The 16,221-nt window shown below is 51.6% G+C and overlaps 1 protein-coding gene across 1 annotated transcript; it reads left to right on the top strand.

The window, feature by feature from the left end:
• The first annotated feature begins 57 nt into the window (after window positions 1–57).
• LOC116943796 (uncharacterized) lies at window positions 58–15,353 on the top strand. Its single transcript, XM_076067983.1, has 9 exons — window positions 58–412; window positions 5,518–5,748; window positions 7,369–7,584; window positions 8,723–8,950; window positions 10,467–10,688; window positions 10,968–11,180; window positions 11,977–12,284; window positions 12,395–12,683; window positions 13,336–15,353. Exons 1-9 carry the CDS (start codon window positions 325–327, stop codon window positions 13,623–13,625), a joined length of 2,085 nt encoding a protein of 694 aa, XP_075924098.1. The 5' UTR covers window positions 58–324; the 3' UTR covers window positions 13,626–15,353.
• The last annotated feature ends 868 nt before the right edge of the window (window positions 15,354–16,221 follow it).

Here is a 16,221-nt window from a genome sequence, read left to right as displayed (position 1 = left end):
ACGCGTGGACTTTCCGGTTATGGGAGTGGCTCGCTGTTGGGGGGTGGGGGGGGAGGATCGAGGCAAGCAGTGTTGGAGGTGAGTCGTGATATTGACACTCGTCGGCATGCGGCCCAAGCAGCCGAGGCAGAACCGGTTCGTCCACAGTCGGCTGAAGCCGTCCCAGCTGCTGCCGCTGCGTCGCTTGACACGACTCTGACATTGCAACCGAGTTGGCTGTATCGCCACACACATACGAGGGAGATATAGAGGCGTAATTGCGAACACGTTTAAAGCGATCGATCGTTTCCCGCCTGGTTCGTCGGCCGCGACTTCTCGAGAGAAATGACGGCGGGAGGTGCCGTGGCTCCGCTCTGGGTGCCGCTCCTCCTCCTCCTCGCCGCCGCCGCGATCCCCTCGGCTCGCTCCTCAGGTGAAGTGGCCAGGTCATGGGAGGGGGGGGGGGTAGAGTTAGGGGGGCGGCGAGCGTTAGGGTTAGGGGGCGAGGGTTCGAGTTATGTCCGGTGAGGCGGCCGAGTCAGGATTAGCGCTTGATCATTATTCTGGCCAGGGTTAGACGGTGAGGGCTAGGGAGTAAGGGTTAGGGGGTGAGGGCTAGGGGGTGAGGGCTAGGGGGTGAGGGCTAGGGGGTGAGGGCTAGGGGGCGAGGGTTAGGGGGTGAGGGCTAGGGGGTGAGGGTTAGGGGGTGAGGGCTAGGGGGCGAGGGTTAGGGGGTGAGGGCTAGGGGGCGAGGGTTAGGGGGTGAGGGCTAGGGGGCGAGGGTTATGGGGTGAGGGCTAGGGGGTGAGGGCAAGGGGGTGAGGGCTAGGGGGTGAGGGCTAGGGGGTGAGGGCTAGGGGGTGAGGGCAAGGGGGTGAGGGCTAGGGGGCGAGGGTTATGGGGTGAGGGCTAGGGGGTGAGGGCAAGGGGGTGAGGGCTAGGGGGCGAGGGTTAGGGGGTGAGGGTTATGGGGTGAGGGCTAGGGGGTGAGGGCTAGGGGGTGAGGGTTAGGGGGTGAGGTCTAGGGGGTGAGGGTTAGGGGGTGAGGGTTAGGGGGTGAGGGCTAGGGGGTGAGGGCTAGGGGGCGAGGGTTATGAAGTGTCAGGCGAGGTGTTCAGGTGAAGGTCAGGTTGAGGGGTTAAGGAGTATGGCAAGGGTTAGGGGTAAGGGTTGTTGATAGTTTAGGTGAGTTGGTCATGCGAGAGTATGGATGCTGGTAAGGGTTTTAGGTAATGGTTATGGGTTAATGGTGTTGGGTTAATAAGTCCGGTGAGGGTTAGGGGGAAGTGGTCTGGTTTGGGTTAGGGTATTGGTAAGGGTTGGGTTAGGGTATTGGTAAGGGTTGGATTAGGGTCAGGGTAATGGTAAGGGTTGGGTTAGGGTCAGGGTATTGGTAAGGGTTGGGTTAGAGTATTGGTAAGGGTTGGGTTAGGGTATTGGTAAGGGCTGGGTTAGGGTCAGGGTATTGGTAAGGGTTGGAGTGAGGATTCGGGGTAGTTCAGGTGAGGAGACGGTCACTGCGTCCCCAATAATCGCCAACTCGACTACCCTGAGCCTCTACCATCGCCTCAGTCGTTCTATTTGAGCTGCATAAAGCAGCAATGTTGGCGGCCCTGAGCCAGCGATTAACGTTCCACTTCCCTACAGCTGGTCACGTGTGGTGGGGTAAAGTGTGAGTACCCCCCCCCCCATCTCCTTCCAAGACGTCTCGCCAGCGTGGAAGCGTAGGCTGAGATCACCCCTCTAGGGGTCTCCCTAGAGTAGTGGATGTCCGTCCGGCAGCAGTGGAGAGAAGCAAGCTATTGCAGGGCTGCGCCTTTATGATGAAAAAAATAAGAATAGGCTTTACCTTTTCTGCCAATAAGTAAGACAGTGTGTAAGCTGCTCGTTTTTTAATCAATGTGATATTGGCAAAAAGGTCACAAAGATTGTAACTGCGCTTTGATCTTTAGCGGAGATGTCAAAGCAAAATCGTGAGTTCTCGCGACTCCACGCATTATTGCGCAAGAGGCCTGGCGCATGACTGTTAAAACATTCACCTGGCGCGTTGAACGAGCTCATCATCATCATCGTCCAATCACAACGGCTTTCATTCGTTTCTCATGCAACAGTGATGAAACTGATGTCGACTTAGCAGCCGAAGGAGGGAACGGGCCTGTGAGGACGGCCACCGCGGGAGACGGAGCGATGGCTTCTGTGTGTGCAGGCGTGCGATAGATTGTGGCATCGGCGTGTGGAGGCCTTCATCCAGCGGTGGATAGATCACGGCGAATGACGAAGATGAACAATGTACAGATAACTCGTTTTGATGCGCTGCTGGATCAAGGCTTTCCTTCACACGCCGCGTCGGCCATAGCTAGTGGTTTGACCATACTTCACCAATCTGGCCAGCGCAGGTCCCCCCGTGCCACTTGCGTAAACTGCTGACGGTGCGCCAACCACTGCGCCACCGCTCCCCGCATGCGTGTTAAATAACGAAACAAAAATAGACTCAACGCATTCGTAAGAAACACCGTGGCCCTTAAAAGGAAATAACTATATAATGGTCGACCTGTCAGTCTGTTAAAGGCTGCGGGGGGTGGGGGAATCTGGAGTGGAAGTGACGGACATATGCAAAGCAGATTCATACAAATCAGCCGTGCCTCGAGGAAGTTGCAGATCCCCCTTGGGCTGCTTCTAGTGACGTCACAATAGTGAACGCCCCTCCCCTCCCCACCACAGCCTCCTTCTCAAAGGCGCAGTGGTGGCGGTGCCCATTGCCTCTGGTGAACCTGAGCCAAGTCTGAAAAGTCCCCGCCCCTGTGGGAAAATGTATCGGCGGAAAGTAGATACCGCAGAACTTCTTCTGAGCTCCGCTTCCAAGTGCATTGTGGTTCAAATGATGGGGTGGGGAGGGTGGGGCACAGCACTTTCCCATCAGCTGTGTTGCGTAGGGAATGTTCGGCGCATGACGGGCAAACTCACGGCATATTTATTTATTTATTACACTGTTCGACAATTAAGCGCGGAGACAAATGTGACGCAGTCGTCGGCGGCCGGGCTGAGGTTCTGGCAGCTGACGAGGAGTGAACTGGGTTTGTCAAGTGCAGAGGCCTTAGTGGTCTCAGTCTGATTCCTGGTTACTGCACAAATGCACCCAATCAAGTTTCATTCCCGCTTCATTTGGCGAGTCCCCAGCTCAGAGAACAAAAGCAAATCTTGGCACGACTATCACGTGACAAACATTAACCTCTGTGGCAGAGCGCGTCAGTAAATGCCGCGCCCCAGAGGGCACTCGAAGGTGTAATGACGAGCGGCACGCGCCATTCAATGATCAATTATGAAGAATGTTTTGTAGTCGACAGGAGCACTGTCCTCGAGCAGAGCTGAGTCTCCTCTCTAAGCGTCTCCTCCCCTTGTGCTTCCCCGATTTATATCCCTCGAGCCCCCCCCCCCCCATTTCTCCAAGGTTCCCCGACTTAATCTAGGACTTAAAGCTTTCGTGACTGCAGGAATTACGATACTCATTGGTTCTTTCGGTAGAGACACGTATGTAGAAATACAATAAAATTAAGTTCCATAGTTCCATAGTTCATTTATTTGGTATAGCCCTGTGAGCCATTCGGCTCTTGAATCGGGTGCAACTGCAGCAAACAAAAACATGAACAAGAAAACATCTTAAAGTGATGTCAACCAGATTAGTGTCTAACTGTGTTGTTGGCCGACTGGTTTGCATCGCATTATGTTTCTAAGGTTTGCTGAGTTCGCGTCTAACGTCTTCTTGCTGTATTTGCCTCCGTGCAGTTTAGCCGTTCTCTCTGTGCTCTGTGTGTGATGTCCCTCTGTGTGTTCCCTCGCTGTGTGGTTTTCGACATTTTCACCTGAGGACGAGCGCTTGTGTTGCGTTCGAAACGTCGTGATCTATTTAAATTATTTTTTTTATTTTATTTCTACATACGTGACTTTACCGAAATAACCAATGAGTATAGTAGTTCCCCGACTTACTTGTCACAGCCAATCCTCATGCTCCCCCCACCCCACCCCCCTTCTCCAGCGGCTCTCAATCGCTCTCCTGTCAGTCGACGTTCGTTCCCCGCCCGTTGCGTTTGCATCTCTCCTACAATCCCCCTTCACTCATCCATCTCTCGCCAATCCCCTCCCAGGTCTCTCTCTCTCTCTGCCTCCCCTTTCTCCGTCAGCCACCCCACGTGGCCTCTCCCAGATTAGGGTCACCAAACCGAGGCCTCGCGTCGCCTGCTGAGTCAGCCACGTCAGGTTAAGTCGTCTCGCTGTCTTTTTTGGCCTTTTGCGCAGCGATCCCAGCGGTAGCTCTGCAGTTGCCACGTCCGCGCGTCCTTCTCGAACACGGAGGAGGGCCGCGTGGCTCTGCCGGGGGGGGGGCGGGGGGGGATCTGAACGGGGTTTGTCTCACGATGCAGTGTCGATAGCGTGAAGTTGTGGAAAAGAGATACACGTGGTCTAAAAAAAAAGTGAAATAAGAATAGGTTTTACCCGATCTGGCTATAAAACAGGTGTTTAGATTAATAATGAAGGTTTTTGGGTTAGATTGCTTAAGTATACATGTGTCGTAACCCTCCACCACCCGGCACAGCCAGTAAGGGTTGTCGCGTAAACAAAACGCGCCAATTAGTTTATTACTTCAGCTCACTGGTGTGTAGGAGAGTGAATCCACAACATTTACAATTCGAGTAACGACGTTTCGTGAGTAATCACATCTACCAGTGTCATCGGGTGAATTGTAAATGTTGTGGATTTACTCTCCAACACACCAGTGGGCTGAAGTTGTTACTAATTGGCGCGTATTGTTTACGTGACAAATCTTGCTGGCTGTGTCGGGTGGTGGTGGGTTACGACACATACTTACGCGATCTAACCCAAAAACCTTTATTATGAATATCGGTCGCGAAAGCCTACGTGTTAAACTGAGGTTTTATACGATGTTAAAGTCTGCATTGACCACACGTACTTGTAGTGAACATGCAAACAAACATGCTCTGATAACATATGCATTGTCTTTGAAACTGATTGGCCTACATCAAAGACAGCCATCTTACCTTGCAAAAGGTATGTATGTGGTGTTTTGAACAACTTAACAACTGTTCTATTTACCAAAATGGATTAAACCTATTCTTATTTTTCATACTAGGATACTGGCAAAAAGGTCCCATGATAACAAAACAAAAAACCACGTGGTTCCACATCTGAGCAATCGATTGTGCCAACTTGGTTGCATGCAACTGAATCACACGCGGACGTCCCAGCGAGCAGTTGCAACCGGTTGCGCAACCGCTCGCAATCGGTTGCGCAACCGGTTGCGAGCTGTAGAGACAGACTCTGTCTCTGCCAAGCGCCGATCCATCCGCTCAGCGATCCGTCACGGCCGCACTGAACCGCGTGGGTCGTCACCGTCCTGAACACGCCGCCTCAAATCTCCTTGTCGCTGCCACTGCTCGATCGCTACTCGGACGCGGGCAGTGTGGTTCACGGAGACGTCGCCGTTTCGTCTCCCTCCTCCTCCCCCCTTCTCCTCCCCTGCAGCCTGCGCTCCCGACCGGTTCGAGTGCTCGGACCTCGTGTGCGTCCCGCTCACGGCGTGGTGCGATGGGGAGTACAATTGCGCGGACTCGTCGGACGAGGCGTCGTGTCCCTGCACCTCCAACAGCTCGTTCAGCTGCTCGCCCGGCCACGTGAACGCGACGTGCTTACACCACAAGTTGGTGTGCAACGGCATGCCGGATTGCGCCGATTCCTCCGACGAAGCGCGCTGCAGTAAGTGGGCGAGTGCGACGTCGTGATGAGGCCGCCGCAGGCGGAGCGCTGTTCGGGGCGAGGGGTGGGGGGGGGCTTGGGGAGGGGGGTAGCCCCCCACCGTTGTAATAAAGGAAAGTGAACGAAACCCGACAAAACCTTTCCTGCAAGTTACTCAGTTTGTAAATGGCATATTTTTTCAACGTTTGGGTGAGCAGCCAATACTGCGATATTTTGGGGTTCGGCCACGGAATGATCTGGCCACATCTTGTTGTTGGTAATACGCTCCACCAACCCGGCACGGCCACAAACTATAAAATCGGCACGTGTAACGAGCGTCTAACCACGGGCCAAATACGATTGTGTCAGCGCACGTGGATTGTCTCCGGGTGCTCCGGTTTCCACCCACGTGCATAAACATCAGCTGCAGTGCCGGATGAAGCTCGTGCGGGGCCGTATCATATGTTATAAAGGGGCCCTAAATAACAAAAAAAACACGTAAATATTAAAACACCTTTTTAACTTGCATCGTAAAGTAATTGTATTTTTTTCATTTGCTGTACAGCCAGATAATACGACAAATCTCTAACCTTAAACACCCAGTCGTTCATAAAAGTTGAAGGCGGTATAGTACTATAGTAATTGCGCAAGTGCAGAATCACTGAACCGGAATTGATAGCTTGAAAGCATTTAGCGCGGGGCCCTTAAAAGTGCCGGGCCCGTAGCTACTACATATGTAGCTACTTTTTCTCCTAAGATAATCCGGCACTGATTAGCTGGCTGAAAACATCTTTTCATTTAGAGGACCGCAGAGCTTGGCCCACCGCCCGATTGGTGCCTTCCCGCTCGTCTGCTGGACATTTGTGATAAAGAGCTTCATAGTTCATCGGATTCCACCGCTCCAAATAACGATTCTGATTCTGTTGTGCGACCAAGACTCGACTAGAATTCCACAGTCCGTCGTCGACTAGAATAGGAGGACGACTGGAGTAAAATTGGCTGACTGCATGAACAGGCATGTGTGTGATGATGCGGGGAGCAGTGGTGTAGCGATCAGCGCAGTGCACTATACATGCAAGCCATCCGAGTTTGAGTCCAGCTCACGGCCAACAGCAGTGACGAATATCTAAAGCGGTGATGTCCCACGCCAGGTCGACTCAGCCTCAAATGACCATCTAGTTGCGGTGTGTAAACACCAGCATTGGTGAGACATTGGAGGCTGGGCGTGATGCCGGCCACCCACCCTCTCGCGTACCGTGTTTAATAGGTGCTCGCTAACAGCGCTTGCCCCAACAGTCTGTCATGTGTGTGTGTTAAACTTCTTTCGCACCGTACGTAACCAACCGTGCGAATTGGAGGTGTGAGCGAAGGACAACAAACTAAACACAAAAAGCAGTTCTGAATAAATCAGTTTTCAATCTCGATGATGTAAAAGCACACAGCTCCAGCGGCTTCCTAATATCGGAAGGAAGAGCGTTCCAGACGGCCGCAGAAGCGCATCCGAAAGCGCGCGCGACGGCTAGCCAATAGCCGCTGCTGCTGCCGCGAGGGTGACCGGAGTTCACGCGATGTTGGTCTACGCTGCTTGACGGAGAAGGCGACACGGTGAGGAGGGCAATCTCCGTCCTTGTGCCCGCGCAGACTGCACGGGGGACGTGTTCCGATGCTCGTCGGCGGAGTGCTGGCCGGCGGAGAGGCGCTGCGACGGCGTCGCGGACTGCGCGGACGCCTCGGACGAGCTGGGCTGCCCGTGCCCGCGTGGCACCGTCGCCTGCACGAACGGCTCCTGCCTCCCCGCGTCGCTCGCGTGCAACGGCGTCGACGACTGTGGCGACAGCAGCGACGAGGCCAATTGCAGTGAGTCCCGGCGCCGTCGAACTCCTCTACACCCCCCCCCCCTACGTGGCGGGGGTGGGGGGGGCGAGGAGGGAGGGGGGGGGCGTTGTGTGGAGGGGGCCGAAGAGATATATATTCATGGTTGTTATTTGGGCCAACTCGCTTTCAGTTGACGAACTCTGAGCAAGATGGCAGACGCCAGTGGTTGTCCTATTGAACAAAAATCGAAACTACTTTTTATTTTACAAAGTAAGGCCCCACTGAGCTATGTATAGCTCTTTGTTCAGAAGCGACCTGGCTATCACAAATGATAGCTCAACGAAGTGGGCTCATCGCGTGGAAATGTACAGCAGTCAAATACTCTAAATGTGCGATGTTGATTCTAAATGTGGAGGGGAAAACCGGAGGACCCGGAGAAAGATCCAGGCGACCACGGGGAAAGAGAGACACAAACTCCAAATATACAGCAGCAGCAGGCGTCAGGGTCGGGATCGAACCCACGGCCTCCTGCATACCAGGCGAGGGAGTTAACATTTCGCACCCTCCCCTCCCCCGCCATAGGAACGTGGAATTTCCACCACCAGCTCAGGCCTGTAAACGTGCGAGTTGAGCACCGTCTCAATTGCTGCTCATTTGAGCGCAAAATCACCTTGACTCCTTTTTTTGCCAGATTACAACAAAAGAAGGGATAGAGGTATAGATGTCGGGGCATATGAAGGAGAGCTCTGTGCTGCCTGTCTTTAATCGGGATGCTCTGGAGTTTTATTTTGAAATCTCGTCCTTGACTCAATTCAAGACATTGCATTCAGGGGCACAAGTCTCACAACCAAGCAACACATCTGGCAAAATACGAGGTTCGATTTCTTCCTGCATATTTTCCTGGGTTCGAAGTAAGATTTGCAGTAGGTGGTGGCACGCGACCATTCGTGGCAGCAGCCACGTCGAGAGGCGGTGCACCGGACGCGCCGTGCCGGGTGCGGGCTCGGTTCTTTGCGCGTCGCCGACCCAGACAGATCCCTGACGGTACCGGCCGCCCCTCATTGTCGCGTGCTCTGCGATCGAGCCCATTCACGTCGCAGTCAACATCTCCGCGTTAAACGCAAAGTGCGTGAGTGTTTTTTGTTGTTGTTGTTGTTGTTGTCATTTCCCCCGCGACGAGGCTGTGGAGCGGACGAGTTCCGCTGCGGAGGCGGCCACGGCGGGCAGTGCGTCCCGTCGGGCGAGCGCTGCGACGGACACGCGGACTGCCTCGACGGCTCGGACGAGCGGGACTGCGCCGAGTGTGCGCCCGGAGCGTTCGCCTGCGCCAACGCGGCGTGCACCTCGTCGGCGTTCGCGTGCGACGGGGTCGACGACTGCGGAGACGGCAGCGACGAGAGGAACTGCAGTGAGCGCCGTCACGTGCTTTCTCGTTCTCCCGTCCGATATTAGGAAGCCCCTGGGGCCCCCTGCGCTTTGAAATTCCTTTACAACTTTTGATTTAAAGCTTTCGTGACGGCAGTAATTCATATTCTTAGTTCTTTCGGTAAAGTCACGTTGAAAGGAAACAACAAAATAATAAAATATATATAAACAACGTGACTTTACCGAAAGAACTAAGAATATATATCCTTTACAGCTGTTTTTGGCGCTTTTAAATTCCTTTACAGCTGTTTTTGGCGCTTTCAAATTCCTTTACAACTGTCTTTGGCGCTTTGTGCGCTGTCTTTACCCCGCACCTCCGATGAGCACGGTTGGCTACGCGCGTTGCGATTTGCTAAAGAAGTTCAACAACGCGTACGCTGCTGCCAGACAAAAGCTCTCATTCGACGTCGTTGTTGTTGTAACGCGTTCCCGACACAATGGTAGTCACTGCCGCGGTTGCTGTTCCCGTGCAACTTCACCCGTCGATTGCTCCGCTCGTGCTGAGGACACGGTCAACCGGACCGGCTGCTTTGTCTCGCCCACCACTCTGTGTTCAACCGCCGGGGCACAACAGCATACTCGCCCACTCATTCAAACCCTCACTCGCCAACTCACTCACCCCCTAACCTAGCCAATTACATACTCTCCCACCAACCCACCCACTAACGCATTCACCCACTCACGACACTGCAGGTCACAACACTTATCTTCTGCTTCTACTCTCAACCTGCTCCACTTTGGAATCCCCTCCTCCCATAATCGTTTCTATTCTCAAAGCTCTGATAACCTTGCTCAATTCGTGAAGGAGGTCTCGTGCCCCCATGCGCATTCAGGCAGAGTGCCCATCTCTCGTTTAGAGCCCTGAGTCAGTGTTGGGGCGCCACGGTGGCGAGATGTTCACTACCTCGCCTGGTGCCCAGGAGGTCGTGAGTTCAATCCCGACCCTGACGTTTGCTGTATATTTGGAGTTTGCGTCTCTCTCCCCGTGGTCACGTGGATTTTTCTCCGGTTCTTCCGGTTTTTCCCTTCACATTTAGGATCGACGTCACGCGTTTAGAGTATTTGGCTGCTATAAATTTCTACATTATAAGCCACTTCGTTGAGCTATCATTTGTGGCCAGGTCGCTTCTGAAACAGAGCTATATAGCTTAGTGGGCCTTACCTGGTGAAATAAAAAAAATATATAGTTTTAGTCGTTTAGTTTTTATAGACCATGACAGGGGAAAGTCTCTCGATATAATAACCACTGTTGACTTACTCACAAAGTGGTACATATTTTATAGACCCCGGAGGGATGATGGGCTGAGTCAATTCCCAACCAGAATTTGAACTCGCGACCTTTTTCGCCTGCTCGACCTCTGAGCCACCTTGGACAGCGCTGCCCATTGCCGGTCGCTTGGCGTTTACCGCCGTTGGGACTGTGGTCAACAATCGTGATCAAAAGTAAATTTATATTACGCGCAAAATCAGACGCTCGCCTTAACCGCACGTTTCCGCAGGCTGCGTGCTGGGGGAGTTCACCTGCGGGGGAGCAGGAGGCCTGTGCATCCCAAATCTCTACGTTTGCGACGGAGACACGGACTGCCCGGACGGCTCGGACGAGATCTGCACGCAGTGTCCACGCGACTCGTTCACCTGCGGCAACGGGGCCTGCACCTCCCCCTCGTTCGTGTGCGACGGAGCCGACGACTGCGGGGACTATAGCGACGAGCAGAACTGCAGTGAGTGCAACACCTCTGCGTTCGTTTCTTCATCTTCTTGTTCTTTGAACAATCGCTCGACTCGCCGTCGTGTGCGGTCAGAATGGCACCGAGTCGCCGGCCATCGACGAGTGAGGAGCAGCTCATGAATGAACGAGCGCGTGTGAAATAAATATATTGTTTGCAAGCACAGTTAATCCGCAAGCTGGATCATGCGGCCACGAAAAATTGAAAATGTATTGTTATTTTTAAATCACATACGTGAGCAGGGCTACATTCAGTCGTGTGTTTTCTGGACAGGCTGTGCGATTGGGGAATTCAGCTGCGGAGGCCAGTGCATCCCATCTCTTTACCGCTGTGATGGTGACTCGGACTGCCCAGATGGCTTGGACGAGATCTGCACGCAGTGTCCACGCGACTCGTTCACCTGCGGCAACGGGGTCTGCACCTCCCCCTCGTTCGTGTGCGACGGAGCTGACGACTGTGGGGACTACAGCGACGAGCAGAACTGCAGTGAGTTGCTGAGACGCAGAGTCACTTAGGTTGGGCCAAACGGTTTCGCAGAGGTCGTCGTTTTGAACAACAATAACAACAACCACAACAACAAAAACAACATGCTTGGTCCGCAATCACTCCCCTTACAGAGCAATGACGTCAAATGCCACCACTCCTCTTCTGGCGCTTCCAGATGCACTGCATGGGAGGCTTTAGCGATATAAATAATCACGCTGTGATCGTTTTTTGGTTACATCATACGTGGTCTGTACACTCTTGATTATCCGTGGGTTAATCCATGGCCAGGATGGTTGAGGATGAACCGCGCTGGTAAAAAAAAATAAAGCGAAAATATATTTAGGTGCACGCTGGCTTCGTCATTCGCCGCCCTTCACTCGTCGAGGGCGACAGACTTGTGATGGGGAAATGTCCGTGAGCTCAACGGATTACTTTAAGAAACAATTAAAAACGACCGAGTCTACACGTTCATCCACATGCTGCGAGATTAACAATAGATTTTTGTAGCCTGATTTACAAGTGTCACATGATCTATATCGTTGCCTTTTTGGCAACTACTCTGGAGATGTTTTGCAGGTGCGCCGTATGCCCAGTATTAGCGCGTGCTGTCCGGCTTTATGTCCGACGTTTCGCTCCACTTGCTGGGAGCTTGATCAGGAACTGAATTCGATATCATGACAATTCAGACAGATGTTCAGTTCCCGAAGAAACTCCCCGGCAGGTGAAACGACACGCAGTACGACCGGTGAAGGCGTCGTGAAAGATGTGTCCGTTCCTTTGTTTGTATCTCTTCCAGGCTGTGTGCTGGGGGAGTTCAGCTGCAGAGGAGGAGGCCTGTGCATCCCAAATCTCTACGTTTGCGACGGAGACACGGACTGCCCTGACGGCTCGGACGAGATCTGCACGCAGTGTCCACGCGACTCGTTCACCTGCGGCAACGGGGCCTGCACCTCCCCCTCGTTCGTGTGCGACGGCGTCGACGACTGCGGGGACTACAGCGACGAGCAGAACTGCAGTGAGTGCTGCACCTCTGCGTTGGTTTCTTCTCCTTCTTCAAGTAATTGCTTGACTCGCCGTCGTGTGCGGTCACAATGGCACCGAGTTGCTGGCCCTCGATGAGTGAGAAGCAGCTCATGAATTAACCAGCGCATGCGAAATATATATTTTGTACAAGCATAGCAAACCTCAAACCAGGATTAAACTGCCATGGATAGTCGAAATTTTTTTGTCATTTTGAAATCACATCCGTGAGCAGGATTACATTCAGCCGAGTTTTCCGGACAGGCTGTGCGATTGGAGAGTTCAGCTGCGGAGGAGGCCAGTGCATCCCATCTCTCTACCGCTGTGATGGAGATGCGGACTGCCCAGATGGCTCGGACGAGGGCCGCTGCACGGATTGTCCACCCGACTCCTTCCAGTGTGGCAACGGGGCCTGCAACTCCCCCTCGTTCGTGTGCGATGGAGCCGACGACTGTGGAGACTACAGCGACGAGCAGAACTGCAGTGAGTAATGAACCTTCGCGTGTTTACGTTGGACCACGCAAAACGATTGCGTTGCACGTCGTATTCTAAGCAATTATTGATGGGAAATAAATTACAGCCCTGTGCTACTTCACTGCTGAATGAATACTTGTCAATGCGCCGTATTGATGGAGATCGTTTGGCCGAAACCTGAACTCGCCGTTGAGTGTGAGTCGGTGAAGAGAAGGCCTAATGCCTGCTCAGATGTCGTGCTGCTTTCATGTTAATGGTCATGGATGGGAATTGAACTCAGGTTTGCCGGTTTTATATTTCAGTGCGCTAATCACTGCGCGCCACCACTCCACCCCTAAACCGTTGTCTTACTGAAACTTTGTAACACTCTGAAAAGCTAAAACTCTGCACGTTTGTCAATGAAATGAACGAATATGAGGCGACGTATCAGGCAATGGCCCTTCTTCATAAGAGAGTGAAAGAAGGGCCTTGATACCGAAGCGCGAAACGTTATTTATTTGATTGATGTTTTCAGAAGTATCATTTACCAATGTGGCGAGTGTTTGTTGCCCGTGCTTGTGTACCACTGCCATCGCGGCAGCAGCTACACGAGAGTTGTTGTGAACAATCACGACATCGCTTGCACAAGTGGACCTACGTTAATTCACCTTTTTCTGGACAGGCTGCGTGCCGGGGGAGTTCAGCTGCAGAGCAGGAGGCCTGTGCATCCCATCTCTGTACGTCTGCGATGGAGACACGGACTGCCCGGACGGCTCAGACGAGACCCGCTGCACCGATTGTCCATCGGACTCCTTCCAGTGCGGCAACGGGGCCTGCACCTCCCCCTCGTTCGTGTGCGATGGGGCTGACGACTGTGGAGACTACAGCGACGAGCAGAACTGCAGTGAGTTGTCAACATCTGCCTCCATACGTTGTTACAAACATGCATGTTATCAATTTAATGCACAGTAGATTTACACGATCAATATTGTGATTCGTAATTGATTTTTGGGTTAGATCACATGAACAAAATCGACCTGGTACACCCTCCTCCACTCGACACAGCCATTTAACAGAAATGTCACGTGATCAAATGTGCCAATGTATTTCTGCTTCAGCACACCACTGTGTTGTAGAGCAAACCACAACATTGAACAATTGGGCACGACGTTTTGCTGATAGTTATAATCAGCAGCATCAGGCAGTTGCCAGAATTGTGAAAATGTCCTCCAGTGTTGGGCCCTAAATAGGTGGTGTGATGTCATCAGTGTGTACCCACAAGGGAGCAGGAAGTGGCAGGAAGTGATACCTAGAGATTAATGTATTCGCTAAATTAAAAAATGTTAGATCACAATCACTGATGTGATATATGTTAATATGAAGGTTTATATGGTGAAACAGGTTAGTAATAGCGAATTAATTATACTGGAAGGTTATGTTATGTTATAATAGATTATGTTAGATATGTCAATATACACCTAAATATAGATTTACGTGGTAAGACTGGTGAGTTATAGTTATTCAGTTTAACTTAATGTAAGTTTATTCAGAAAAACTATGATGTTAATGCAATGTGTTACATGTATCATTCTAATCAAAAGAAGCGGTAACAGCGTGGACGAAATGTAATGGGTGTAACTTCACTTTTTGCGACATCAGATTTTCGGATCAATCAAAAACAATCTGGATCATTTGATATTTTGTATTTAGACCCGATTTCTGAATTTTTCAGATTAACCTTCAATTCAGGAACTCGTTAATACATTACGTGATGATGGTGGGTGTTGTCAAGTCGAACAGAAATTCATCTGGATGTAGGTACTAAAGCTACCACTTTTTGTGGACAGGCTGTGCGATTGGGGAGTTCAGCTGCAGAGGAGGCCAGTGCATCCCATCTCTCTACCGCTGTGACGGAGACGCGGATTGCCCAGACGGCTCGGACGAGGGCCGCTGCACCGATTGTCCACCCGACTCCTTCCAGTGTGGCAACGGGGCCTGCACCTCCCCCTCGTTCGTGTGCGATGGAGCCGACGACTGTGGAGACTACAGCGACGAGCAGAACTGCAGTGAGTTATGAACCTTCGCGTGCTTACGTTGGGCCACACAAAACGATTGCGTTGCACGTCGTATTCTAAGCAATTATTGATGGGAAATAAATTACAGTCCTGTGCTACTTCACTGCTGGATGAATAGTTGTCCATGCGCCGTATTGAGGAAGATCGTTTGGCTGAAACCTAAACTCGCCGTTGAGTGTGGGTCGGTGAAGAGAAGGCCTAATGCCTGCTCAGATGTCGTGCTGCTTTCATGTTAATGGTCATGGATGGGAATTGAACTCAGGTTTGCCGGTTTTATATTTCAGTGCGCTAATCACTGCGCGCCACCACTCCACCCCTAAACCGTTGTCTTACTGAAACTTTGTAACACTCTGAAAAGCTAAAACTCTGCACGTTTGTCAATGAAATGAACGGATATGAGGCGACGTATCAGGCAATGGCCCTTCTTCATAAGAGAGTGAAAGAAGGGCCTTGATACCGAAGCGCGAAACGTTATTTATTTGATTGATGTTTTCAGAAGTATCATTTACCAATGTGGCGAGTGTTTGTTGCCCGTGCTTGTGTACCACTGCCATCGCGGCAGCAGCTACACGAGAGTTGTTGTGAACAATCACGAGATCGCTTGCACAAGTGGACCTACGTTAATTCACCTTTTTCTGGACAGGCTGCGTGCCGGGGGAGTTCAGCTGCAGAGCAGGAGGCCAGTGCATCCCATCTCTGTACGTCTGCGATGGAGACACGGACTGCCCAGACGGCTCAGACGAGACCCGCTGCACCGATTGTCCATCGGACTCCTTCCAGTGCGGCAACGGGGCCTGCACCTCCCCCTCGTTCGTGTGCGATGGGGTTGACGACTGTGGAGACTACAGCGACGAGCAGAACTGCAGTGAGTTGTCAACATCTGCCTCCATACGTTGTTACAAACATGCATGTTATCAATTTAATGCACAGTAGATTTACACGATCAATATTGTGATTCGTAATTGATTTTTGGGTTAGATCACATGAACAAAATCTACGTGGTACACCCTCCTCCACTCGACACAGCCATTTAACAGAAATGTCACATGATCAAATGTGCCAATGTATTTCTGCTTCAGCACACCACTGTGTTGTAGAGCAAACCACAACATTGAACAATTGGGCACGACGTTTTGCTGATAGTTATAATCAGCAGCATCAGGCAGTTGCCAGAATTGTGAAAATGTCCTCCAGTGTTGGGCCCTAAATAGGTGGTGTGATGTCATCAGTGTGTACCCACAAGGGAGCAGGAAGTGGCAGGAAGTGATACCTAGAGATGAATGTATTCGCTAAATTATAAAATGTTAGATCACAATCACTGATGTGATATATGTTAATATGAAGGTTTATATGGTGAAACAGGTTAGTAATAGCGAATTCATTATACTGGAAGGTTATGTTATGTTATAATAGATTATGTTAGATATGTCAATATACACCTAAATATAGATTTACGTGGTAAGACTGGTGAGTTATAGTTATTCAGTTTAACT

Source organism: Petromyzon marinus, chromosome 19, assembly GCF_048934315.1.
Source record: "Petromyzon marinus isolate PM22_M1 ecotype Great Lakes invasive population chromosome 19, UKy_Petmar_22M1.pri1.0, whole genome shotgun sequence".
In the NCBI taxonomy this organism is placed as follows: Eukaryota; Metazoa; Chordata; class Hyperoartia; order Petromyzontiformes; family Petromyzontidae; genus Petromyzon; species Petromyzon marinus.
Note: the sequence above shows the minus strand (reverse complement) of the source record. Positions and strands in the feature narration are given on the sequence as shown.